At 42.3% G+C, this 27644-nt stretch overlaps 3 protein-coding genes and 3 pseudogenes across 6 annotated transcripts in view; 4 read left to right on the forward strand and 2 right to left on the reverse strand.

The window, feature by feature from the left end:
- Positions 1-27644, reverse strand: part of LOC146480370 (uncharacterized) — a 54355-nt gene that overhangs the window by 18128 nt on the left and 8583 nt on the right. The window lies entirely within an intron of this gene.
- On the reverse strand, positions 780-5135 carry LOC146480374 (uncharacterized; annotated as a pseudogene). Its single transcript, XR_014864698.1, has 2 exons — positions 3766-5135; positions 780-2440 (listed from the first exon to the last, which is right to left on the reverse strand). The product of XR_014864698.1 is annotated as an uncharacterized LOC146480374 (transcript).
- LOC146480375 (uncharacterized) lies at positions 6283-11529 on the forward strand. The gene has a single exon (XM_085109377.1). It carries the CDS (start codon positions 6283-6285, stop codon positions 11527-11529), a length of 5247 nt encoding a protein of 1748 aa, XP_084965503.1.
- Positions 11526-16636, forward strand: LOC146480376 (uncharacterized; annotated as a pseudogene). The gene is made up of 3 exons (XR_014864678.1): positions 11526-11540; positions 11990-12560; positions 13252-16636. The product of XR_014864678.1 is annotated as an uncharacterized LOC146480376 (transcript).
- LOC146480377 (uncharacterized) lies at positions 17584-22764 on the forward strand. The gene is made up of 2 exons (XM_085109531.1): positions 17584-18662; positions 19877-22764. Exons 1-2 carry the CDS (start codon positions 18044-18046, stop codon positions 21034-21036), a joined length of 1779 nt encoding a protein of 592 aa, XP_084965657.1. The 5' UTR covers positions 17584-18043; the 3' UTR covers positions 21037-22764.
- On the forward strand, positions 22943-27510 carry LOC146480378 (uncharacterized; annotated as a pseudogene). The gene is made up of 2 exons (XR_014864700.1): positions 22943-24365; positions 25709-27510. The product of XR_014864700.1 is annotated as an uncharacterized LOC146480378 (transcript).

The raw sequence follows: 27644 nt of genomic DNA on the forward strand, positions 1-27644 counted from the left end.
AAATGTTCTAGATTTTTCAGTCATTCTTGGATAAGGCAGAATGATTCCTACCCTTAAGTGCTCAAATGTCCATCGCTGTTGATGCTTTGTAGACAGAGATACATTAGTGACATGTTCAAAAACGCTTTCTTTTGAAACTCAATTATGAGCCATTCACTTACAAAGGCGAAATACTGTCCTTAATGAAAAACTTCTAAACTACCACTAGCCTGGAAAAAAACCAAGGCGTATTCCGCCAGATCAAAAAAATAAATCTAGTTCAAATTCACCACTTCCTGGCTACGGTTCATACATCCAAGGATATGCCCAGAGGGGATGCTGAAGTTTCCAATCGATCGGTGCATAAAAAAAGGTGTAAATTATAATAGTTTCAATCTGAAAATGGATTCATTTTGTCTAGTGGCCTGAAGGAAGGTATAGAAGTTTGCTATTTTGGCTTGAAAGGGGAAACATTTTGAGGTTCAGGTCTAGAATTGTATAGGAAAAGTAACGTATATTCTGGGGTCTGTAAACGGATAAGAGCATAAGCTTAGGGCTGCATCACCCATTCCAAAAATGTTAAGGAGTATACCTCTCCCGGGGAATGATTCGAGCAACGTGTTTCTCGCAACTTCATCTGAGATAAGTGGCATGAAATGTTACGCAGCATGGCATTAGCATAAAACCTGCTTATGATTGGATATCATGGAAGCCGGACCCATGAAAGGAAAGGTCCAGAGATGAAGATGAAGTCCAGCTAAAAGGCTTGAGATATAAAACAAAAACGGTGACAAATAACAAACGTTTTAAACAACAATGTTATATTGATGGTAGAACTAGAATGCTCGTACCTAAAATCTAGGGCAAAGCTTCTATACTATTAAAAAAACACTTCGGTGACAGAACACTTTGTTTACAAAACATTCAGAATTGATTTTTAATTTTGAAAATGTGCAAATTTTAGCTCGGAATGCTTCTCTTATCGAGGGAGAAGGTATGGGAAAACCTTTTTTCTGGGGGAATCAAATGGAACTAAACTTAACAGGGTTTTTGAAATATATAGAGTAAAATAGCAACGTTTAACCGACGCAAATTCTTCCGAGCTACAATCTTGAACAATACCATTAGTCTTTAGTCCACTTTCGAGTTTCGACAGTTGAACAATAAAATAGCCGTTTGCCAAAACCAGCTGAAACTAAGAATGTAATAGTGAGTTTCCTATTCATGTGAGGCATTTTTTACCTAACAGTTAAGTTCCGCAAAAACAACTATTGAGTTGACGAGGGAAGCTTCCACTCCAAAGTAAATTCGTCTCCTATAATCAAGTTCACTCGGCGACAGTTTACAGCTCTCTTGAAGGGAAAAACTGTGTTTTCATTCCTCACATAGTCGCGCAGTTCCAGACCTAAATCGAAGGTCAGAGTTTTAATGGATGGTAGTTTTTTGCTTTTTGCCAAAGAAGCCAGTTCTTCCTCACTGCGTGACCCGATAAGAGCGGCACGGAGATACAACTGGAAATCTGGAATGTGGTTGTAATATTCGACAAAGCTGGTTAGGCTGAGGGACGTTTTAAGTTTTGGATTATTGGTGTCTTTAGCTGCATTCGGTGCAAGAGCAGAGTACTTCCGTGTTATACTGTTCCGAACTTCTGGCAAATGATGACCCATCCAGTTGTGCGTCTCAGTGACCAAGACCGAGTGTTCATTGTTGGTATTCAAGAACCTTTTGAATTTCGCCAGCAGGGTGGAGAGGGAAATGAAGTCAATCAGATTAGAAGTGGTGATGCGGTCGTATTTTACCCCGACAGGTAGGAATGGCTCAATCGTCATGCAGTCACACAGTGTGACATGCATCTTCAGCTCACCACTCCGTAGTTTGGCAATGCACTTGCTGAAGACATCTGACAAGTACGTGGAGTACATCTCTGGAAGGGAATCACTGTTACAGAAATTCTCGATCGTTTTGTAATCCCATCCAGTAAAGGGAAGATTACTGGGATCAATGGAAAAGTCGTAGTCATATTTATCACCCCTTTTCCACTTGAAGGAGGAGGAACCGGTAAGGGTGAAATTCTCTCTCGTTAAATGCGATGCTTCAAAATGTGAAGTGAACAATCCAGTTTCCATCCAAAACTTGGCGGAGTCTCTGTGGCGTTGAGGGATTGAGCTAAGATAGTCTTGAATTCCCTTTGCTGATTCAGTATCTCTTTGGAAAGCGGCGTTCCTTCTCTCAGTCACCCAACACCCTTTGACGGTTGAGAGCTGAATCCAAGTTTCCCAGACTTTCTTCAGCTCATGCAGCTGTTCAGGAGTGGCCACGTTCATAAAGTCACTTGTTAGAGTGCTCAAGTCATCGGCCGCCCAAAGATCGTCAAGCACCAACATCAGCAGCAAAAAATCACTTTCTAAGATTCGTAGAGAGTACCAGATCCGGATGACAGTGTCCACTGCCTGCCTTCCTCCTACGATATAAGAAATGATACATGAAAGGCTTGAGGGGACGATAATAGGCTGTAACATACTTGGTTTTTTTTTATGGATGTAACTGATATCCTTAGGTAAACAAATTTGTCAAATCCTAGCTATTACGAATGGTAATTGTACTGAATGGAGTATTATCCATGGAGTGGGGCAGGGACAGTTGGGAACCACGGGCATTATTATCCCTGGATATATTGTACAACACTAGTTTAAATTAACAATTAATTGAATCAATAAAATTTAATAGCGGTACTGCAACTTTTACAATTTTCCATGTTACTTTACTGCCCCACATCCCAATAGCGGCCACCTCTCTTCAGAGGCCAGAACATTCTGTCCCCCAGCTGTGCTTGTCAAATAGTCTCAAAATGTTATCCAAGTTGTAATGCAGTGTCGAAAGTCTAACTTTTTATGTCAAGATTTACAAATTATACGCTCAACCAGCCATTAAATTTATATGCAAAATTATGTTGTCGATATTGTTTTAAAGAGCAGTTTCGTTCTTTATTTTGTGCTTTAGCTCATTCTAATCTGACTTTAGTTTTGTTTGTTGTATATATTAGGTTTATTACCCCTTTAAAACCTCCCGCTCCATGAAAGGCTTTGTTTGTCATCATTACTGACCCAGTCTTTTCAAAATTAAAACAAAGAAGTTTCTCATGTAGCTTCATGTCGTTACCGACTCCCTTTTCTTAAGAGGTGTTAATTTTCCAAATATAATACGCTTTGCCGGTATAAAAAAAAATAAATCTTTAAATGACTCTGACATGAATCAGCCCTACAAACTAAATGGAAAATCCCTGAAGCAGGCAAGAAAAGATACAATAAAGACTCGCTTGGAGTTTAAAATGTCAATGATCCTTTCTCCCCCGTTTTCAGTTAACCGAGCAACCAATTCCTTTAAACCACAGAGAGGGAAATGGGTTTTCAAAGAAATCTGAAAATTGAAGGACTAAAATGTTTGTTTGTAGTAACGGGCGATTTTTATAGATTTAGTCGTCCGGTCAGGACTTGGAGAACTGGATGCACCCCAATGTAGAATGCTCCTCTTTCTCTCATTTTTGTCTTGAATGATAAGACATCAATACATTTAAACGGTCTTGCGGATTGTTTATAAACCATAATGAATTTCACACCATACTGTGGCCAACTCACTCAGATTACTTAATGTCACACCCCAAGAAATTTTAAGAAGTCGGGCCCATTTTCGTCGGCTCACTCTATCTTTGTAAAACTGGGCCAAATCGGCCCGATTAATAAGTATGCGTCATTGTAAATCAGTTAGGCCTATTCATTTTCCACTTACCTTTGTATATCATGTAGAGAAGCAGGATTGTTCTGGCCAGTGTACACGGACAGATGTCGTTTAACACGAAAGTTACTTTCTGTTTTTAAACATCAGGTAGAGAAGCAATTGTGAGTAGAACATTCCTTGGATCACCAACTCCACACAACAACAGAGCCAGCGGATTAGAATACGTCTCTCCTTCGTTCGTCGATAACTTGAGTAGGTCCACAGCTGGTACATTACCCCAGTAATAAGTACTGCCCATTCCTGGAGCCTGCTTGTTGAAATCACGATCCTCCTTAATTGTAGTAGCCAAGTGAATGGTTTTCTCCACGATATTATGGCATTGGCTCTTGTGATTCCCCCATTCTTTCTTCTGACACTTTGCACTGCAATACCAGGCTTTCGCACAAGTAGAACATCTTAGCATGCCTTCGTCTTCCTTTCCGCATCCCATGCATTTTCTTTTCAGCGCTGCTGCATCGCACTCTGGCTCGTGTCTCCACGTATCCTGTTTCTGACATTCCTTGGAGCAATAGAATGCCACTCTGCATCGTGAACACCGCTCAGTGCAGGCTGTCTCACATCGCCAGCAGTGACCATTTCTCTTCATAATTCGTCCTAACTATATGAGAATAGTCAGGCTAAATTCAGAACGCCGTTCAGACTAAATTCTGTACGCCTTCTTTCGTTAGTCAACTACTTCGGCCAGTGTAATCTGGCTTGTCTGACCTTGTTAGTGTGCGGATGAATCCTCGTACATTGCGACCAGTCAAACGAAAGTCCATCAGTTCTGCCGGCTATGTTCTCCTGTAGAGTTTTCCTTTAGACGTTTTCCAAGTGCAAGGAATTATAAAATTTTCCAGATTTCTACTTTGTGCAAGATTTCTAGTTTTAAAGCCGTAGATCGCTCCACAATAGTTCCAAGTGCACGTTTCAGTCGTCCCGTAGTCTAAATGATAAACGGAAGGAAATATAAAAGCTATTCAATATCACTTGGTGAAGGACGAGTAATGCTTCTACGTCCAACATCTAGTACCTAGCTTGTAGTATTCTAAACTCGTCAATGATCGCTGTTCATCACTGTGTAATGATCATCAGTAAGCAGAGTTACACAAGCAATCGCTTAAAAATTTCACCGCTTTCCTTCTAAGAAAATCTGATAACTTAATGTATTCTCTTTTTCCCAGAACTCCTTAACCTATGCAAAATTATTTCGTGGTTGTCAAGGTTGCGTGACGTATTGGTTCCAAATACTCTGTGATTTTCACGTGATGGTTTAGATCTAAAAAAATGCAAGCACGTGTGTAATAATCACTTGGCATATTGTGAGGTAGAGAGGAACTTAACTAGATTGATAGGAAAACCACAGCCTGCAGAGCGGCACTTCAACATTGAGATGAGCGGTATCACTTCTTACCCGGAAGTTATGAACGTAACGCGGGTCCAAGATCTTTCCGCCTCTGTAATAGCGCCATGAGGGCCAAACCACTGTCAATAATGGACTGCTCTGCGGCTGGCTGGAATCTCGTGTGATTATTTCTAGCTGGCTGGTAAATATTTTGTGAAAGAAACCTGCTTGGACACCAATGTATGCTGCCTTTAAGGGGCTTAATTATGCAATCGCTAATTTATGCAGGTTTCTTCGCGTGACCTGGAAAAGAACATGATTAACGATTGTGTTGACAAAAGTGTTGGTTTCGTTAAAGCGCACATACCAACTGAATAACTTAGCATATTTTATGAAATTCTAGGAAAAACAGAATACGTTAAGTCATCAAACACAAATATTTTGCTTTGAAATGAAGTAATAAAGGCATTTTACGTCACTAGTGCTATCAAAAAGTACCATTAAATCTGTCGCTGTTAATGCGTCGATCGTTAGTGACAGCGCCATCAACTGCAGAGGACCAATAAAGAATTTAATGGAGCCCAATCCAACAGGACTTCAAAGGTATGGCATGAGAGAGCTCTTTTATGCGTTACAGTTATGTTTGTGATGGTCTTTTGAAAGATAGTTACAAGACGTTGTTTCTCTCTCCAGAGACATAACCTGAGTAAGCTGATCAACTGATCATGAACAAAGCTGGTCACTGCTGGCGGTGTCGGAGACTTAATGACTTCGTGTGCGCGCGTGACAGTTGTTTGAAATAAGTCTAGACATCAAGAGACAATGAACATTTTGGTGACAGACATTTGATTGACCTTTTTTGATTATCACCTAGCAACGACCAATCAGATTCTTAATGTACCCGTGTAAAACCAAGCGTTTTTTGTGTGTGTGTTCAGAGTAGCTCTTACACGCCTGTTGTAAAAGTGAATACTGATACGTGAACCAGAAGAGATTAAAAAAAGAGTGGTACAATCGACTCTACTGATTGTCGTAGTTATAAGTTCGGGAAGAAACCCTAGTGGACGGGGCTAAGTTCTCAACACGTGGCACCTCCGGCAACGGAACTACTGAAGAAGGAATAAGGACCAGTTTGTAAGTATAATTAGTCCTGATTTTTTGCTGTCCAAGTGAAGAACGAAGAAATGGAGGCGACCGAAGCAAGTTTGGACATCAAGTTCACCCAGCTAAAAATGACTATCGGAAAAACGAACACTGTTCTAGAAGCAGAAAACCCAGAAGCCATTGAGAGACATCTTTCGTCTTTACGGTCCCTCACTACTGAAATAAATCGAATGCGTCTGGAATTGGAAGCGACAAAAATCGGAAAGAAAGAAGAGATTACAGACATCGAGGCTTGGAACACTGAGATCGACGCACAACTGGGAAAAGCGGACTGCGAAGTAGAGAAAGCGCGCACATGGATCGAAGAACGAAAAAGAGAAGCGCAAGCGATTTCCCAAGAAGAGCAACTGAAGTTTCATAAAACGAAGCTAGAGATGCAGGCAGAGATCCAAACTGCGCCACACCCCCAACAAGCCACGACACCTAGCGCGGGCATACAAGCGAAATTACCGAAACTGGTGATTACAAAATTTGACGGAAGCTTCATGGACTGGCCGCGATTCTGGGGACAGTTCTCGGAAACGATTGACAAAACAAGTGTAGCAGCGATTACCAAGTTTTCGTATTTAAGAGAACTCTTGGACACTAAGGCGAAGCGCTCAATCGAAGCACTGCCCTTCACTTCCGAAGGATACAATAGGGCGAAGAGTATCCTGCAAGAGAAATACGGAAAGGAGTCCGAGATAGTTAAGGCCTACACGAAAGAAATCTTGGATCTGCCTACAGTACCGAACGCGAGTCCGAAGAAAATCTGCGAATTTGGCGAGAAGCTAACATATTGTGTAGAAGCGTTGCAGACAATAAAGAAACTCGAGCAAGTGAATGGGGCGGTGTCCATGACGCTAGACAAGTTGCCAGCAATCCGGGGAGATCTGGTCCGGACCGATCCAGACTGGGAGAAATGGGACTTCCCACAACTGTCCGAAGCTCTTCGTCTGTGGATAAGAAGAAATCCAGTTGACACAAGCCAACGCGAACGTGAGCAAGAACAACAACAAGTGAAAAGGAACATACGCCCCCCGATACGCCCTTCAAGAATTTTTCATGCGCGACGCGACGCCGACTCGAAGCCCCGCTGTTGGCCTTGCGTTTACTGCGGTGAAGATCACAGAGCCGCCGAATGTACTAAAATAGCAAGTGTCGCTGATCGAAGACAAATTCTCTTAAACAAGCGCCTGCGTTTTAATTGTACCCTAGGAAACCATCGCGCCATCTATTGTCCCAGCAGATCCGGCTGTCAACAATGCCACAAGCGTCACCACACGTCCATTTGTGAAACGCCCACCCAGGAGTCTAATCAACCAACGCCTGCAAGAGGAGTCGCCTTGACAACAAACCAAACCGGCGAAGGTCTGTTCCCTGTGAATGTGATTGAAGTCAATGGTATCAAGTGCCGAGCGCTTATCGATTCTGGAGCTGGGAGCTCGTACGTATCAGCGAAACTGATCGAATTACTTCGCGTGAAGCCCACTGAAGTCCAGACGAAAACGATAGATGTGCTAATGACCTCAAAAGTTGCCAAACTCGAAGTCTACGATCTCCAGTTACAAGCTGTCAACCATCAGTTCTCGCTGTCAGTCAAAGCGACCAAAGTAGACAAGACAGAACTGTTGTCCATTGGAAACCCCAATTATCGCGCGCTAATTGCCAAGTACTCGCATTTGAAAGGTGTTAATGTAAACGATGATGACACAAAAGCGTCTCTACCAGTTCATGTGGTGCTTGGCAGCGGGGAGTACGCTAGAATTAAAACTGAAACAAAGCCGAGAATCGGGCAAGAAAATGACCCAATCGCGGAACTCACTAAGTTCGGATGGTTCCTAATGTCCCCGGGAACGGAGTTTGACAAGAACACCATGCTGCTCACCCAGACAAGTCAAAGCAACTATGAAGAACTGTGCAGGCTGGACGTCTTGGGATTGCGTGACATGCCAGATCATGACCAGTCAATGGTGTTTGACGAGTTTAAAGAACGTTTGACGCGCTCGCCAGAGGGCTGGTACGAGACCACCCTCCCGTGGAAAGCTAACCACACAGAATTGCCCTCGAACAAGGAAGGGAGCTTAAAACGACTCAAGAATCTTAGCAGAAAACTTCAGCGCGATGGATTAACGGAACAATACGACGCGATAATTCAAGAGCAGCTGACAGAAGGCGTCATCGAAAAGGCACCCCCTATCTCACCTGCACAACCACTGAAAGAATTTTACATCCCTCACAAGAGCGTAATACGCAAGTCCGCCGAAACTACAAAGATGCGAATCGTCTATGACGCCTCCGCTCGAGCGACACCCGATGCACCATCACTGAACGATTGCCTGTACCCAGGACCTGCACTGCAAAACAAACTATGGGACGTACTCATCCAGCAGAGAGCCTACCCAGTAGTCTTAGCGGGGGACATTAAGAAAGCTTTCTTACAAATCCGGATTCACGAGATTGAACGAGATGCCCTCCGTTTCCATTGGCAAGCTGATCTCAACTCCGACGTGCAGACATACCGATTCACGAGAGTACTCTTCGGGCTCGCCCCCTCGCCCTTTCTACTAGGCGGGGTTCTTGAATGTCATCTCGACACCTGGGCTGAGAAATACCCGGAGGAGGCAGAGCGACTACGCCGAAGCTTCTACGTCGATGACCTGTTGACAGGTGGTCAAGATGTAAAACAAGCACAAACACGCAAGAAACTCGCGCAAGAGATCATGAGCGACGCTACATTTGAGCTTCACAAGTGGCACTCAAACTATCCTCAGCTAGAAGACAATCCTCAACCTACACAAGGAGAAGACAGCTCCCAACCTGAAACAAGTGAAGATCAGTCCTATGCCAAACAGCAATTATTAAACAAGCCAAGTGAAACTAAGCTGTTGGGTGTGAAGTGGAACAAATCTGAAGATACTATCTCCGTGCAGTTCCCAAGTGAAAGTAGCGCACCGACAAAACGTGAAATCCTATCCAAACTAGCGAAAGTCTATGACCCCCTTGGTCTAGCGTCCCCTACTACGCTGCAAGGGAAACAAATATATCGTGAAGCGTGCGACTACAAAGTATCTTGGGACGCAACTATCCCAGAGAATCTCCGCACACGCTGGCAGAAGTGGGAGCAGTCACTTCCGGCGGAAGTAACCACACGAAGAGCATTAGCACTGTACCAGCAACCGGTTAATTCAGTTGAGTTGCATGTCTTTGGAGATGCGTCAACCCATGGGGTCGGAGCAGTAGTGTACTCAGTCGTACGTCAAGAAGACGGAATCACTCAAACCCTTGTTACAGCGAAATCAAGATTAGCCAAGAAGGAACTAAGCGTCCCAAGGTTGGAGTTGGTCAGCGCACACATGGCTACCAATTTAGTTGCAAACGTGAGAAACGCACTGAGAGACCTACCTGAGCCCACGGTCTACGGTTGGTTGGACAGCACCGTCGCCATCCACTGGATTGTAGGAAATGGCCAGTACCGACAGTTTGTCGCCAACCGCGTGCAGAAGATAAGACAACACTCACAGATCCAGTGGAGGCATGTGCCCACTACTGACAACCCAGCAGACCTGGCGAGCCGAGGAGGCCAGGTTGCCAATGCAGAGCTCTGGTGGAATGGACCGACGTGGCTATGTGATCCTGAAATGTGGCCAGAGAATCCAGTCACAATGAAAACTCAAGCGTCAGAAGAAGAGGCGAAAGTAATTAGAGAAGTGCTTAGCCTAGCAAATGAAAAGCCTAAACAAGAACGAAACGTGTTCGTCGAACTACTCGAGCGCCATGACCTCCGTCGAACTCTGCGCATCCAAGCTTGGGTGCGACGTTTCACAACTCACAGAGCACGCAAAGGACCTCTAACAAATGAAGACTTACAAGAGACGAGGAATTGGTGGATCAAAAGAGTCCAGTCCCAAGACACACAGAAGCCTCACTTTCAACAGACCAGGCGTACGCTCAACCTCGTTCCAAATGCCGACGGAGTGCTAGAATGTCATGGCAGAATCCAAGGACAGTACCCAGTCTATTTGCCAGCCGACAGCCTATTCACCAGGAAACTTGTACAGCGGATTCACGCCGAGACCTTACATGGGGGCGTGTCCCTCACCATGGCAGCGATCCGTGAAGAATACTGGATCCCAACTCTGAGACAGATAGTGAAGTCTGTGCGATCTGCGTGTTGGGGCTGTAAACGCTTCAGAGTGTTACCTTTAACAGTACCACCCCCTGGACCACTACCCACAGACCGTACTCATGGTGGAGCAGCATTTGAGGTCATCGGAACCGACTTCGCAGGACCAATCTGCTACAAACTGAACCAGAAACGAGAAGGGAAAACATACTTGGTGATATTCTCGTGCAGTCTATCAAGAGCGGTACACCTAGAGCTGGTTCTCAACCTGGAAACTAGTACGTTCCTGCCCTGTCTTAAACGCCTCATAGCCAGACGAGGACGCCCGACTGTCATTTACTCTGATAATGGCAGCACATTTGTCAAGGCAGCCAAGTGGTTAAAGCAAGTACGAAGTGACGAGCAGTTTCAAGGCTTCCTTGAGTCCCATAACATACAGTGGAAATTCAATCTCAGCCGCGCCCCTTGGTGGGGCGGCCAATTTGAACGCTTAATCGGTATCGTCAAGACAACGATGTACAAGGTGATAGGGGGAGCTACCCTGTCCTGGAATGAACTAACTGAAGTGCTCCTTGATGTAGAGACTCAAGTCAACCGTCGCCCACTCAGTTACGTTGAAGACGATGTAGAGTTACCGATCCTGACACCAGCCAGTTTTATGTTCCAGCGAACTAACCAGCTTCCTGAGGAACAGACCTGGAGAATTGAAGACACGAATTTGCGGAAACGAGCCAAATTCTTGCAGACTTGCAAAAATCACATGTGGAACCGATGGCAGCGTGAATACCTGAGAGCCTTGAGAGAGCGCCATAACCTTGTCCACAAGACAGCTAACTACCAAGTCAGAGTTGGCGACACAGTGTTAGTGCGATCTGACACCAAGAATCGCGGAAAATGGCCACTAGCGGTTGTCCAGCAGACTTATCCAGGACGTGACGGCCACATCCGTGCAGTGCAGCTGAGAACAAGTAAAGGAGTCTTAGAGCGTCCTGTTCAGCACCTCTATCCCCTAGAGTTGCAGTGTGAGCCCACAGTTCCAGCAGGAGCAGAACAGCAGTTGAACTCTGACGCGCCAATTTTCAGACCGAGAAGAGCCGCTGCGGCTGCGGCAGCTGAGAGAATCAAGGAAATTGCGGATGATGAAGAAACTGAACAATTATGAACTTGAAAAAAGTGATTGGTAGCAAATTTTTATATTTGACTTTTTCCTCGTTTTGGAATCGTCTTATAGTTTTCTTTAAGTCTCCTAAGTAAATGCACCCTTGCATACAATGCTGCATGGGGGAGTGTGTCGGAGACTTAATGACTTCGTGTGCGCGCGTGACAGTTGTTTGAAATAAGTCTAGACATCAAGAGACAATGAACATTTTGGTGACAGACATTTGATTGACCTTTTTTGATTATCACCTAGCAACGACCAATCAGATTCTTAATGTACCCGTGTAAAACCAAGCGTTTTTTGTGTGTGTGTTCAGAGTAGCTCTTACACGCCTGTTGTAAAAGTGAATACTGATACGTGAACCAGAAGAGATTAAAAAAAGAGTGGTACAATCGACTCTACTGATTGTCGTAGTTATAAGTTCGGGAAGAAACCCTAGTGGACGGGGCTAAGTTCTCAACAGCGGTGCGAGACAGCCTGCACTCAGCGGTGTTCACTATGCAGAGTGGCGTTCTATTGCTCCAAGGAATGTCAGAAACAGGATAAGTGGCGACACAAGCCAGATTGCGATGCAGCGGCGCTGAAGACGCAATGTTCCTGCTGCGGTCTTGAACAAGAAGGAATGATGTAGCGTAGTAACTGTTTGGAAGTCTCTTACTGTGGCACAGAATGTCAGGGAAACGACTGGGCACAGCACAAATCATCATGCCAAGAATCTGTCGAGAAAACGCTTAAATTAGTTCAAGAAATGAAGAAGCTTTTCGAGTTAAAAGAGAGAAATCCTGGCCTCGTGGAAACCTATTACTGGGGTAATGTACCCGCTGTGGACCTACTCAACATATCGATGAATGAAGGAGAGGAATATTCCGATCCGCTGGCTCTGTTGTTGTGTGGAGTCGGTGATCCAAGGAATGTTCTACTCACAATTGCTTCTTTACCTGATGTTTATAAACAGAAGGTAACTTTCGTGTTAAACGACATCTGTCCATGCACTCTGGCCAGAACAATCCTGCTTCTGTACACGATATACAAAGGTATTCTTTATTATTTTAACTTTTTTTTAGTTATTTCCCTTTGTTAAAACTGGTTTGACTGATATTTATGCAGTTAATTTATGGACGGAATTGTGCCAGCTGTTTTACATTTATGTAATATAAACACGAGAAGCAGTATTTTATCGGGATTTAAAACCACGAGGCGCAGCCGAGTGATTTTAGACCTGATAAAACACGTGCTGCGAGGAGGAGGTCTTATCGGGTTTTAAAACCACTGCACGTGATGTTTTATCGACCATTTGATAGGTCAATGGATTACGAATAGTTAATGAGTTTTTGAACGTTTGTTTCATTGATGATAATGCACTTTGCACGGGTTACCCTCGAGGACCAGTTTCAGTTTTTGTTTCTTTAAAGATTGCCTGCGCTCAATCACAGAATACTACTCTCGACACTTCACCCTGTTATAGTTAGTAGAGCCTTTCCTACACTCCACGTGCCAAGGTGGCCTCAAAATGAGCTTGTCAATAGGACATTTGATTTTAACAAAGCTTTTAAACCAGTTAATCTGAGGCAATATTTAAAATGCCTTATTTTTGTCGTAGTTTACAGTGTTCAAGTAAGTTAGCTAAGAGTATGAAGATTTTCTTTAGCTACTTAAGTCCAAAATTGCTTGTAGTTGTGATGACGACATTTTACAGCTTCTGTATCCTTGTTCCACTCTTGGTAGGAGGAGATGACGTGGCTGGTACAGTGGTTCGTGCTTGGTACTCAGTGTGCATTTCAGAACAAGACTTTGCCTTTCTGACGTCAGCACTTCAAGACCTCGTGACTGCTAATGAACGGCGCACTCTCACAGGAGGTTTGATGGAGGTTTCTGCTGAATAGCTGGGCCAGCTTAAGATCGTTTGGATTACGTGGCTTCGCTTGTCAAGACGCAAAGGGCCATGGGTCGAGGAACTACGACAACGAATGATAAACTCCTTTGTTTCAAAATCGGAAGGTGGCGTAAGTCGTTACATGCATGCTATTCCTAAAGAACACAGGATGTCTATCCAAGACTTTATTGACACGGTCATTTTTCATTCGTCAACAAATGGCACAGAGCTAACGCTACAAAACTTTACTCTCACTGGTCAAGGAGTTCTCCGTTTCAAAGTGAGCTCTGACTTTCACTACAGCCTACCGCCCACTGTGCTTCCATTTACTGGGTGGGATTACAAAGCAATCAAGAAAACCGGCTGTTACGCTGCCTCCCTGCCAAAGATGTACACCATCTACTTGTCACAGATCCTTCAAAAGTGCCTCGAAAAACTTAGCAGTGAACGGGTGAAGTTCCATTTTATTTGGTGTGACGTCCTGAATATTGAGGCCAGCCTGCCTACCGATCTCAGATATGACCGCATCACAACTTGTAACTTGTGGGACTACTGTCCACTCACCATCTTACTGACAAAATTCAAAGGCTTCCTGAACGAATCCAATCCGCACGCGGTCATGTTGACTGAGACCATCTGCTGGTCCGAAAACTTTGTGCCAGAAATCATTCACGTTTTGCCGTATGTCTCTGGCGTAGATGATCTGTGTAACAGAGCTTTGAAAGACACGGGAAACCATGAACTTGCGCATTTATCTGGAAATCACGCTGTGGTGGAAAACCTCAATTTAACAAGCCAATTTTTAAAACATGTTTCTACGTGCATCGTTGCTAGCTTCTTGCACAGACAAAGAGCTCCCTTCGTTCAGAAAGAAGAAGAGAATCCCGTCTGTGAAATCGCTGGTATCTTCACAGGGACTTCATCTCCGGGACTTCATTAGAAACGAGAACACCGTGTTTCCGTTTAGGTGGGCGCTGAATTGTCGTCGGGTTGTAATACTGCGCGGAGTCGAAAGAGCGCTAGAATGGAAACTTTTGCGTGCTGACTCAGCAAAAGAAGAAGCTGCAAACAAATAAAACTCAAATGCATTTCGAGTTGAACTTTTACAGCTTTCTCTATCCTTCTATAATCTATGGACCGTCAATCAGAATTCTTTTCTTTTTGTTTCCGCAAAACGATAAGACATCAAAAACAATTTCTTTTCGCATCCGAGGTCGCAAATAAGCCCCTCCTGGATATACTGTGAATAAACGCCTTGATGATCACAATGAGGTAATTAAAGCTTGCTGTAACACCTTGCATTTGGTGCTTGGTCCGGGAGAGGAAACTTTGAAGACAACAACAACAACAACAACATAACTTACACGGTTATTTGCGGTAAAATCCATCCCCTAGAAACATAATCAGACTGCATGATGCAATTCAATTTTTGAACTGAAAAAAACTGAAAGACCCTGACATAATTCGACTGTTTATGCCAATCATATGGATTTCGTTTTTTGAAATCATTTTTGACAGAATTATTTGTGTTTTAGTTAGAATGAAGGTTAGGGGACACCTTGTGATGCCCATCATACACTAATTAGCGTGCCGGCTGTTATCCATTTCAGTGGAGCATACACAGGGCATACACAAATCAGCTATCGTAAGTGTTTTTCAGACTTATTCCGTTAAAGTCTCTCCTGGTTAACTGGTCCAAAATGTTCTCTTATGATCACTGTTTCAGAGCTATTCCTATTCCTTACAGTTATATAGCACTCGTTCCTTTTTGAAGTTATAACACTGAATGCCATGTCACCTCGATACAAAATCATCTTATTTCGGAAGTTTTCATACAGTCTCAAACTCGTGCCGTTGTTCGACATTGGTCTGAAACTTGGTATTCTATGATCACATTCACGAAGCCTTCCTAAATAGGCCATTTCCGAGTTGCTGTTAACGTCATTGTGAAAGCGAGGCTAAGTGCAAAACTTTTCATATGAAAATTAGTTTTGTTTGGATATGAATGAAAACTAATTTTCATAACAAAAACTTTGCACTTAGCCTCGCTTTCATAATGAGGTTAAAAGGGACTCGGAAATGGTCTATTAAGATCTATCTTTAGTATTGTTTGTGAAAAATAGTCTATTGGTATTCCAACGATGGGATATAGTTAAAAACAGTGTTTAAAAGTAAAAATAAATTGGGAAATCGTAAAAAAGAGCTTACGGGAAATTAATCCGAATTTTAAAAAGCGAAATGAAGAACAAATTTCCTTTTTTGAGTAAATATCCAATACTGTTTACTCGTGCTAGTGTTTGGATTGCTTTTTTTTTACTTTATATTGGTTTGTAATGTAAGGAATATAAACGAAAATATATTCGAGCAAGTTCAGTCAGTTATTTCCCATTCATCTCGGTTTTCTTAGTTTAGCTTTGTAGTTTTCTTTTTTTTTTAACTTATTGTACTCATGTTAGCCCAGTAAATTAGTCCGTCTCTGCCGTGTGTTTATGCGGGTTAGATGATCCAACGTAAGCTCTCTCGATGAGCACTTAGTTGTTCTTAGACGAAATGTCGCGTTTAAGTATTGTTTAAATAAATAAAAAAAGAATACAAACGTTATTATTAAAAGGAAGACAATTTCTGTTTCAATTTGTAAGCATATTGTTATTTTGGAAAATATTTGTCGACCTTGGAGCAAACCATTTCAATAAAACTATTTTTACTTAAAAAACTATTTAATTGGTGCGTCAGAAAACCTTTTTTTTTGTGGTAAATTTAGTCCGGTGGACAAGAATCAGAATTTCATTGAAGGGCCGCATTTCACAAGAATTTTATCCGGAGCCTCAAAATTTAGACAGACATTTCATAACTGTCAATTAGACAAAGAGTTGTACAACAAAAGCATTTTCCTACTCGGGTGTACTAATGGCTAATTTTAACGGCTGGTGATAATCTGCACAGCTAGTCAGTGGGGCGGTGTAAGGCAGCGTTACAGTGTTCACAGTACCGTAGTTTTATTGCTCCAGTGAAGTGCGATTGGGATGCAGCGGCGCATTCATGGACTCTGACTAAGAAACGCAAAGGGCTGGGGGAGATACTGGTTTTATTTTCGCGTTTGGGCTTTGAGTATTTCGCTCTTCCCGCTCTGGAATTATCTCGCAAGTGGCCAGTGGCTTCCCCCACAGGGGATCTGTTCAGTTATAGCTTACAGAAGACGTCAAAATGTGGCAGCAGAACACAAAGTTGCACGCCTCCGCCGGACCTCCTAAAATCTCTTGGGGGGGGTGGGGGGGGGGGGTCTAGATGGGAATGTCATATTGAAAATATCTCTTGAAAAATTGCTTCCACCATTGGTGCAATAAAGCGCATAAGACATCTAATCCCATTTAATGTTTAATCAATGTTTATTATTGCCTTGTTCAACCTCACTTTGATTATTGTAATAAGGTGTGGGAAAACTGTAACAATGGCCTTTCTGATAAGCTTTAAAAAGCTTCAAAGTCGCGCAGCCCGCATTTTGATGTCTGCTGGTTGTAATAGTAATTTGGATGATTTGTTCCAGGCACTAGGGTGGCGAAAACTCTGTCATCAAAGATTGGATAAGAAATCAATTATGATGTATATCTTACTTTAAATGGGATGACACCAGAATATTTAAGATCAAGTTTTATTGTTCGCGATAATTTGAGTTCTTATCATTTAAGGAATACTGAAAACACGCTAACTCTTCCACAACCCCGCACTGATTATTTGAAGAAAAGCTTTTCATACAGTGGAGCTCAGTTGTGGAACAGTTTACCAATAGAATAACGGCAAGCAACTTCCTCGAATGATTTTAAGATTAAATTGAGACGCCACAGTTATAAGTAAGATTTTAAACACGGTCTCCAAGAAAAGCAGCATTTATTGTTTTATTATTTTATTATTTTAACTTTTATAATCCTATTTAGGTAGATAGATAGTTGGTTGATAATGATAATTTTGTAGCTGATGGAAATACCGTGTATAAATAAAGTTATCCTATCCTATCCTATCCGACGTTTCGTTTGCCATTTTTATGTTCTTACCGTTTTTGAAGTCATTTGTGATATATTAGGGGTGTGGTGGGGGATGGGGGAGGGGGGGGGGGGGTAAAATAGATGAATTCTTAGAAAAATTAGAATTAAATTAGAAAATTAGGAACATTGAAATGTAAACAGAAATAGGCTTCTATTAAGCCTCTGTGCTTTCGCGTGTTCGTGGCCTATCAGTATTTGTGGTGTCGTAACAAGTATTTCTCTTATTCTATTTCAAAAGAATTTAACCGACCAGATTTCAAACAGTTTAGGTTGCTAAAAATTACCGGACTGTGTCAAATTCTCGGAAACCAATTTTTCCTTTCTACGAAAACCTTAAAAAAACACTTAATCGTCCAACTTAGTGTCACTCTGACTATCAATAATTTGAAGTGTGCGGAAGCTTGACCAAAATGCTCCAAAAAGATCAGTTGCCTTTCCCTTCTCTTCCCGTCTCTAGAAAAGACCACAAGCCTCCCCCCCCCCCCCCCCGGAACAAATTCTCGGAAACCGATTTTCATTTCTAAGTAAGTATCAAATTATTCGCCAACACTCAATTTACATGTTAAAACCAAACAGTATATATCTTGGTTAAAGTTTGATCAAAATGCTCAAGAAAGACCAATGTTGGCGCTGTAATACTATATGTTCAGCGCCGACTGCAAAGATCTACTGCGGCAGGTGTGAAATGGCGTATTATTGCAGCGATAAGTGTAAGAGTAGCGATGAGTTCCGACATCAAGTGGATTGCCAGACGGCTGCGTTGAAGAGGAGATGTTCTGGATGCGGAAAAGAGAAGACTGGGATGAAACCGTGCGGAGGCTGTCGTCAAGCGTGGTATTGCGATAAAGAATGCCAGAAGAAATCCTGGCCGACACATAAAGCCTACTGCCAACAGGTGACAAAGGAGACCAGTGAACTTGCTCATCGGATGAAATTTAGTTTTGACGAGAAAGTGTCCATGAACGAGCATGGCGTGGGAAAGTTTTTATATTACTGGGGCAACACTCCTGCCGTGGATCTCATCAACCTTCCTCTGAACGAAGGCTGCGACTATTCCAAACCTTTGTCAGTTCTTGCTTGTGGCGTTGGAGACCCAAGGAATGTGGTGTTGTCCTTGGCTCAGCTTCCGGAAACTTATCAAGAAGAGCTCACCTTTGATCTAAACGACATTTGCGCCTGTACACTGGCGAGGACTGTCCTTATACTGTATTTGCTTTTCAAAGGTAAGCCCCCGATCATAATTGTCTAATGTTATGGGTCTTCAATGCCGCTAAGGATTCTTAATTAGCAAAACGTCATCGAAATTACTACCTTAGAGACTGTGAGTAATTTGTAACAAATAGAAACTTAAGAAACCCAGCCAAACCTCATGAAAGGCATGATAATTTTGTAACATTTGTAGAGCATTTGAACTAGGAATTCGTCACTTGTGGGGGGAATATTCAATATTCTATTCAAAGGGAAGCTCTTTTCATTGTTCTAAATGTAACCCCTGACCTCCCCCCCCCCTCACCCCCAGTAGGCCTGCACATTTTCTAAGCTCTATTTCCACTGCACCAACCTGCAGCTGCATTGTTTTTTGTGTCTCCTCGCATTGTTCGTTGTTTTGTCCTCTGGACCAGCAATGTGAGACGTTGCAAACGGTGCATATCACCCCAAAAAAAGGCAATTCGGCTTTTTGTAACTGAAATCAATCAATCAATCAATCAATCAATCAATCAATCAATCAATATGAGTGTCAACCGTTTCATAACATTTGGCGTAGAGTAGTAACTGGGGACATTGTCCAGATCGAAATCGAATTTTGAAGATCGAGAGGGGGAAACCGTGGAAAAACTACCGGAGCAAGGAGAAGAACAGAAGGACGAATCCGGCCTACCATGATTAATTTTTTTCCTTTTATTTCGTGATCACAATATACTTATTAAGTCATCAGTGTAAGTATAAATATAATCAGCTTTGTAAATTTTCTTCACTGGAATTTCTGATTTTTAATTTTTTATAGACCTTTTTCATAAATGGCCAATTTATTATTCTATTTAATATAAGTTAATTATCCCTATTAACCTCATTTTAGAGTAAAAACTTTATTGAATTTTGCACATGCTAACGAGGCTAGTAGGAAAATAGTTGGAAATATATGTTTTTAAGCCTTTCTTACCTGCAGAAGAACGAGACGTTGTGCACTCAACCCTGGAACAGTCAAGCGTTTGTCTCCTTAACTTAGGTCAACTTAAGAAATTACACTCATTCGTAACGTGCCGATAAATATGGCCTCAACTGTTACCTCATCCGGGCACCTCATTTGTGTTTTATACATTAGTTCTTACATGATGCATGATTACAGTATTGACTTCTTGTATTGTTACAAAATAGTCTTTTACTTTACCCAAATAGAGTTTGTGTAATTCGAAGTTCTCTTCCTTGTCCAAATTAGGAGGACGACAAGTCGCAAGCTCAGTGACTCAGATTTGGTATTCCTTACGGCTTGGCGAAGAAGACTTTCAGCTTGTGATCCAAACGCTGCGAGAGCTGATCGAGGCATCGAACCTTGAAGAACTGACAGGAGAGGCTATGAAGATGGACAAAAGACAATACCAAAAACTTTCTAAAGTGTGGTGTACGTGGCTTCAACTCAGTTCCCGTGAAGGAGGCTGGATTACAGAGGCTCGAAACATAGTCTTACGTGAGAAAAAAAACCCTCAAGATCTGTATTTGGCAGCAATCCCCATGGCCCATAACGAATCGGCATCGAATTGGTTTTCAGACGGGATTCTGTTGCCAAAGGAATCGCGAAAAGAGCTTCCTCGAGAGAATTTTACTCTCACGGGTTCAGACTTTACCCATAGTCGTAATGAGGGCGATTTTGAGTACAAACTAAAAGCATCTGCTCTGCCATTCAGTGGATGGGACTACAAAGATGTCCGGCAGTGGGGCCACTCCGCTTCTGTCCTTAAGATGTACAGCGAGTATGTGAGCCACGTGCTTGAAAAATGTGCCTTAAAGCTGGCCACTGGGCAAGTAAAATTTCACTTCCTGTTGTGCGACTGTAAGGAGATCGCCTCATTCCTTCCACCATACCGGAAGTATGACCGCATAACCACCTCAAACACTGCTGACTATGTTCCTCTACCAAAACTTCTGGACACGTGCAAGCCACTGCTAAACCTCAGTAACCCTTCCTCAGTTATCATAACTGAGTTTATGAACTGGGTTGAACTTACAAATTTGAAAAAAGAAGCGGATCGACTCGCTATCTCCATGCCGCATAGCCTTCGCAGAAACGTTCTTGAAGACACCGGAAATGGCGCCATCGCCTTTTCAAAAGAATATCGTTCTTTTGTGGAGTACCAAGACCAAAGTGCAGAGTTCATCAAGTTCCTCCGCGCATCCTTGCAGATGTTTGAGGATGGGCCTAATCTCAGGCGCACATGGAAGTCATTGGCTGATCATAATGGGCTGATTGCAAGAGATTTTCTTCGCTGCCAAAATCAAGTTTTTCCGGCCAGGTGGATGATGAATGGTCGCAGGGTTACTAAAATGAATGGCTTTGAAAAGACTGTAGAATGGACTATTGATGTAATTCCCGCGAAATGAAGGTTTCAAGAAAATGACGACTTTTTAATATATACATGTTCGGATGAAACTTCATCTTCCGTAAAAGTAACAGTCGTGATCTTCTTGAAAATTATTTCCTGCCTGTTGGCTCTACGGAAATCTTTGTGAAAAGTTTCCAAACTTTCTGTGATTGTTCACTGCTATGTATTATTTCCAGAGACGTAACAAAAACGTTAGGTCACGGGGTCCGCGTAAGAGCTACGATCCACTCAATTTACCCCATGTAGCAATATTAGCTTTCAAAAAAAAAAAAAGCGCTAAAAATTCGACAATTCATTTTATTTCAACATTCTTGGTATAGTGTGATAGCCAGCTTTATAAGCTTTAATTTGATATAGGGGTTTATGTATCTACAGTTTTAAAAATCGGACGCGCTACATCGCTTGGGCGCGAGACACCTCTGAAGGTATACAATAACCTTAAAGCATAGCCAATCAAACAACCTTCGCGACCATTAAATAATAGAATTTTGTTTTAACAAGAATTTAAAAATTCAAAAATTACAGGAAAAGGTTCCGCATTAAACATTAAACTAGTCTCGTGTTTTGCTTTAAAGAAAGTCGATTTTTCTAGTAAGACATTTTTGCTGCCCTAGCGTACGGTAGACGTATTGAGCGATCACAAGGTGGCTTGTAATTGTCCTGCTTGTGCGCGAGGTCATAGTTAATGATTGATTTCTAACACAGGTGAACAATGCTGATGTCGAAATCCCGGGGTGGGGGGGACTCTCACATGAAAGGGGCGAGGATGCTCGTCGTCTCACTTAGGGGAGTACATTTCGGATTTTGGTCACACTTAGGGTTCTCTGGGAAAAACGTCATTATATTTAGCCGGGAAGGTCTCGTTTAGGGTTGTACACGAAGAAATGTTAAAATATATATATTTGTCTGTGTTTTAGAATGGTCTCTTTTAGGGGTCAAAAGAAGCTTGGGCCATTCCCAAATAGGTCTCCTTTAGGGGTTTAATTCAATATTTCCGACGAGCATCCCCACCCCTTTCATATGAGTGTCCCCCCCCCCCGTGTCGAAATACTATAGTACCAATGTCTGAGATATAATAAGCCGTTTACTGAAAGGTTGCTGTCTCTTTACCATAAGGATAAAAAGGATTTGTTGACTGTTGATCTGTTCAGCGTTAATCTTCTGTCGCGTGTTGACATTGTAATTTGTTATATCGAGGTTTCATTCCATACATTTTACTGTAACTTTGGCCGGGACATAGAATATCCTCGTTAAATAGAGGTTCGTTAAATCGAGGTTCCACTGTATATTGAAGGATAGCCTGAGAATTTGTTCGTTCGTCGATCGCGAACCACCAATAAATATCTTTTTCGGTTATTATTTCTACTGGACTGGAATGCTGTTATGTAAAGATTTACGGTCCCAGCGGACACAAGGTACTCAGTATCAGAATTTCATTGAATGGCCGCATTTCACAAGAATGTCATCCCCAGCCTCAAAATTTAGACAGACGTTTCATGACTGTCAATTAGACAAAGAGTTGTAAAACAAAAGCATTTTCCTGCTCTGGTGTTCAAGGAAACGGTGATCTCACTAATGGCACATTTAAACGGCTAATGATAACCTACACAGCTAGTCAGTGGGGCGGTGTAAGACAGCGTTACAGCGTTCACAGTACCGTAGTTCTGTTGCTTCAGTGAAGTGCGATTGGGATGCAGCGGCGCATTCATGGGCTCCGAACAAGAAACGCAAGATGCTGGTTTTATTTTCGTGTTTGGGCTTTGAGTATTTCCCTGTTCCCGCTCTGGATTTGTCTCGCAAGTAGCCAGTGGTTTCCTCCACAGGGAGGTCGGGCATACTCACGGGGTTTGACTCTTCACCAAACTATTGGATCTGTTCAGTTATAGTTTACAGAAGACGTCAAAATGTGGCAGCAGAACACAAGTTGCACGCTGCTGCCCGACGGTTTGTTTGCCATTTTTATGTTCTTACCGTTTTTGAAGTCGTCTGTCATGTATGTTTAACAAATAAAATTTAAGTAAGAAATATTAAGTTAGACAAATTGGGATGGGGGAGGGGAGGGGTGAAATACATGAATTCTTAGAAAAATTAGAATTAAATTAGAAAATTAAGAGCACTGAAAAGGGTTGGTGTAATCAAAAATAGGCTTCTATCAAGCCTCTCTGCTTTCTATCAATATCCGTGGTGTCGTAAAAAGTATTTTTCTTTTAAGGCTCATTCTATTTCATAAGAATTCAACCGAATCTCCCCTTCAAACCAACGAAAATTTTAAAATTTAACCGACCAGATCTCAAAAAGTTTACATTATTTTTAGAAAGTAGAATCGGTCCACTTCCCTTCCCCTCCCCTCCCCTCCCCTCCCCTCCAAGCCATTCGTGCTAAAAATATCCGGACTGTGTCAAATTCTCGGAAACAAATTTTTTCTTTCTGCGAAAACAGAAATTAACATTTAATTGTCCAACTTAATGTCACTCTGAATATCAATAATTTGAAGCTTTCGGAAGCTTGACCAAAATGCTCCAAAAAAGATCAGTTGCCTTTCCCTTCACTTCCCGTCTCTTCAAAAGATCACAAGGCCTCCCCACCCCCCCTGGAACAAATTCTCGGAAACCGATTTTCATTTCTAAGTAAGTATTTGGAGCATTCACCAACACTCAGGTTACATGTTAAAACCAAACAGAACATATCTTGGTTAATGTTTGATTAACATGCTCAAGAAAGATCAGTGTTGGCGTTGTGATACTATATGTTCAGCGCCGACTGCAAAGATCTGCTGCGGCAGATGCGAAGTGGCGTATTACTGCAGCGATAAGTGTAAGAGTAGCGATGAGTTCCGACACCAAGTGGATTGCCAGACGGCTTCGTTGAAGAGGAAATGTTCTGGATGCGGAAAGGAGAAGACTGGGCTGAAACCGTGTGGAAGCTGTCTTCAAGCGTGGTACTGCGATAAAGAATGCCAGAAGAAATCTTGGCCGACACATAAAGCCTACTGTCAACAGGTGACAAAGGAGACCAGTGAACTTGCTCATCGGATGAAATTTAGATTTGACTTCGACGAGTTCATGCACTTTTATGGCATAGGAAACGTTTTATATTACTGGGGCAACATTCCTGCGACAGATCTCATCAACCTTCCTCTGAACGAAGGTTGCGATTATTCCGAACCTTTGTCAGTTCTCGCTTGTGGCGTTGGAGACCCAAGGAATGTGGTGCTATCCTTGGCTCAGCTTCCAGAATCTTATCGAGAAGAGCTCACCTTTGTTTTGAACGACATTTGCGCCTGTACACTGGCGAGGACAGTTCTTATTCTGTACATGCTTCTCAAAGGTAAGCCCTTCTTTGTTACTATCCTATCATGTTTTAAAAAAAACGACAACGCAACGATTTTGTTCTTTTGGCAATATCCAGTAAATATTGCTTATACGTGAGTGTTCTGAGAGGCTGTTTCTCATCTTAATAAAAATAACGGCTTAAATGCACAGCTATGGAAGTATGTAAACTACACAACAACTTATGAGGTTGTCGTCAAATTAAAGGCAAAGAAAGCAACGCACGACTTCGAGTAGCTCAGTGGTCCTCTGACAATAGAGTAAAACTAAATAGTGACAAATGTAAAGAACTGAGAATCTCATTTGCCAAGAATCAATCGGAGTTTGAACCTATTGTTCTGAAAAGGAGCTAGATTGTGTCCGAAGATCGAGCAAAACTGCTAGGTGTAACGATGTCAAATTACCTACCGTGGAACGATCGTGTTAGTGGAATAGTTAAGAAAGCATCTAAGTGTTTGTATTCTTTTTTTATCGCTGAAAAGGGCAAAGCTACCATGCATTAGATCTTTCTTAACTTGAATGTGCAATACCCCTTTATTCACTATACGCTGCTTATGTATTTGAAGTGAGAATTGAAACGCGTCCAGAAAAGAGCATTTTCAATCATTTTCCCCGGACGACCGTACAATGATGCACTAAGAAAAGCAGACATCCCTACGATTGTTGCTTACAATGAAATCTTCTGTAATAATGTATTTAACGCCATCATTATTGGCAAGGACAATCGTTTGAACAAGCTTTCGCCCGCTACCAATCACGGAGAGTATTCCTTAAGGCGTAATAGGTTAAGGTAATAAGTTTAGTGGTTATAACTCAGAAAAGAGCTTGGTTCCATTCGATGACCCCATTTATGTTATAGAACTGTGACCAGCATGTTCCAATACAACTTTTTGCAAAGTTTAAAATCAAAAATTTTTGAAAAGTTGAGGTGGCTCTGAACCCCTCCCCTCCCCTCCCCTTACTTATTATTAATTAGAGAGAGAGAGAGATGCAAATAGTTAGTTATGTTGTGCATTAAAAAAGAAGTTTGGAAGTTATCTGTACGGAATAAACCTGTTTGCCACCACGCGCTCTCATCATCCCGTTACAATTTTATTTAATCTCCTATGAGATGTTTTGACGTGCAGTATGTCTGTACACTTGTACTCTTTGTATTGACTGGGCCTGGGGGGTCGTCAGGCCTGAAATACAAAAGAACTCACAAAAATATATCTGGCGATACTACACGTTATTGAAACATTTTTATATGATTGGCCACTGTTGTTGTGTGCCTTGACCCTGGAATAAGTTTCTTCCACCAGCAATTGAACCCGCGATTAATGAGTAAATCCATATTCACAGGAGGAAAAGAAGTCGCAAGTTCAGTGACGCATATTTGGTATTCCTTATGGCTCAGTGAAGAAGACTTTCAGCTCGTTACCCGCACGTTACGAGAGCTGATTCAGGCATCCAGCCTTGAAGAACTGACAGGGGGCACCATGAAGGTGACTCAAGTCCAGTTAAAGAGAATGGCTGAGGTGTGGAGCACCTGGCTTCAAATCAGTTCCCGCGGAGGAGACTGGATTACACAGGCTCGATGCAGACGCCTTCAGAATGTTGAAGTTCGAGAGCGAACGGAGGTATACCTGGAAGAAATCCCCAAGGAACACAAAAAATCCGCGTCCGAGTGGTTTTGCGAACGGCATTCTCTCACCAAAGGAATCTCGAAAAGTGCTTCCTCGAGAGAATTTTACCCTGACTGGGTCTGACTTTTCATATAATCGTAATAAGGGCGATTTCACGTACAAAATTAAGTCATCCGTCTTTCCATTCAGCGGATGGGACTACAAAGATGTCCGGCAGTGGGGCCACTTCTCATCAGTCCTTAAATGTACAACGAGTATGTGAGTCATGTGCTCGAGAAATGCGCCTTAAAGTTGGCCACTGGACAAGTCAAGTTCCACTTCCTGTTGTGCAACTGCATGGAGATCCGTCGATTCCTCCTTCCAGACCGGAAGTATGACCGAGTAACCACCTCAAATATTGCTGACTATGTTCCTCTGACCAAGCTTTTGGACACATTCAAGCCACTGCTAAACACCAGTAACCCTTCCTCAGTTATCATAACCGAGTTTCACAGCTGGATTCGATTCACAAATTTGATAACAGAAGCAGCGCAACGCATGCCACCAGGGGACAGTTTTCGCAGAAAGGTTCTCGAAGACACCAAAAATCCCGCCATTTCCAGTTCTAGAACTCTCCAAAGTTTTGTGGAGTACCACAACCACAGTGCTGAATTCCTCCAATTTCTCCGCGCATCTTTGCTGATTTCTGACATCCCGGACGAACGTAATCGCAGGCGCACATGGAAGTCAGTGGCTGACCATAATGGGCTGATTGCTCGAAATTTCCTTTGCTGTCAAAATCGAGTCTTTCCAGCCAGGTGGATGATGAATTGTCGCAAAGTTTCCAACGTGAATGGCTTTGCAAGAACCGTCGAGTGGACTGTCATACCTTAGTAGATTCTTTATGAAAAACCTTAAATACTTCACATAGTGGCTCGTTCGAGTAAAGTAATGTTCACCACGAGGTGCATAAAGTTAAACAGAGACTCCAACGGAGACGATGTTTGTGCGTTTTCTAAAAAAATAGCTGAATAGTTTTTCAGTAGTCTGAGGTAATGGTTTTTTTTAATAATTTGCGATGGATTTACAGGAAACTTACACTAGAGTTACTCCGCAGCATAACCGAGGATAAAGCCTTGAAATAACCTGTTCTTCAAGCATTCTGACTAAACAGAAGTTTTTTTCAGCTAATCAATCCATTAGGATAGTTTTGTAGATAAGATTATATTAGATGCAGACTAATTAAACCTCATACCACAAAGACCATGCGATATGGTAAAAATCTGAAGGTCGACTGAAGAGAATGTTTTACTAACACGAAGAACGACGATAAGCGAGTTCATCTGTTTTAGTCATACCTTTATATTCCCTACTCTTCAGTGTTAAAGTGATCAAGGAATATTCCATCACAGCTTTCTTCAGGTTTCTTGACGAAGTTTGAATCCTTCAGTCTGACTCCATTGGTTTCTGTTATACTAATAACAATAAAAAAAGCAAAAACGAACAGTCGAAGCTTTCAGATGCTATACTACTTCTACTACAACTACCGTTCTTACGGCATTCTGACTTCATCTGTGATCTCTTTTCTCCTAAAGGAATAGATTAAGTAAGAAATATGAAAAGCTAGGTGGAGGGTGAAATTGATGAATTTATAGAAAATTAATATTTATTCA

This window comes from Pavona decussata, unplaced genomic scaffold, assembly GCF_977016875.1.
Source record: "Pavona decussata unplaced genomic scaffold, jaPavDecu1.1 SCAFFOLD_53, whole genome shotgun sequence".
Classification (NCBI taxonomy): Eukaryota; Metazoa; Cnidaria; class Anthozoa; order Scleractinia; family Agariciidae; genus Pavona; species Pavona decussata.

Coding starts and splice junctions, on each gene's coding strand:
- LOC146480375 (XM_085109377.1), top strand. CDS start 6,283: ATGGAGGCGACCGAAGCAAGTTTGGACATCAAGTTCACCCAGCTAAAA.
- LOC146480377 (XM_085109531.1), top strand. CDS start 18,044: ATGCTCAAGAAAGACCAATGTTGGCGCTGTAATACTATATGTTCAGCG. Junction 18,663..19,876: donor ACTGTATTTGCTTTTCAAAG/GTAAGCCCCCGA, acceptor TGTCCAAATTAG/GAGGACGACAAGTCGCAAGC.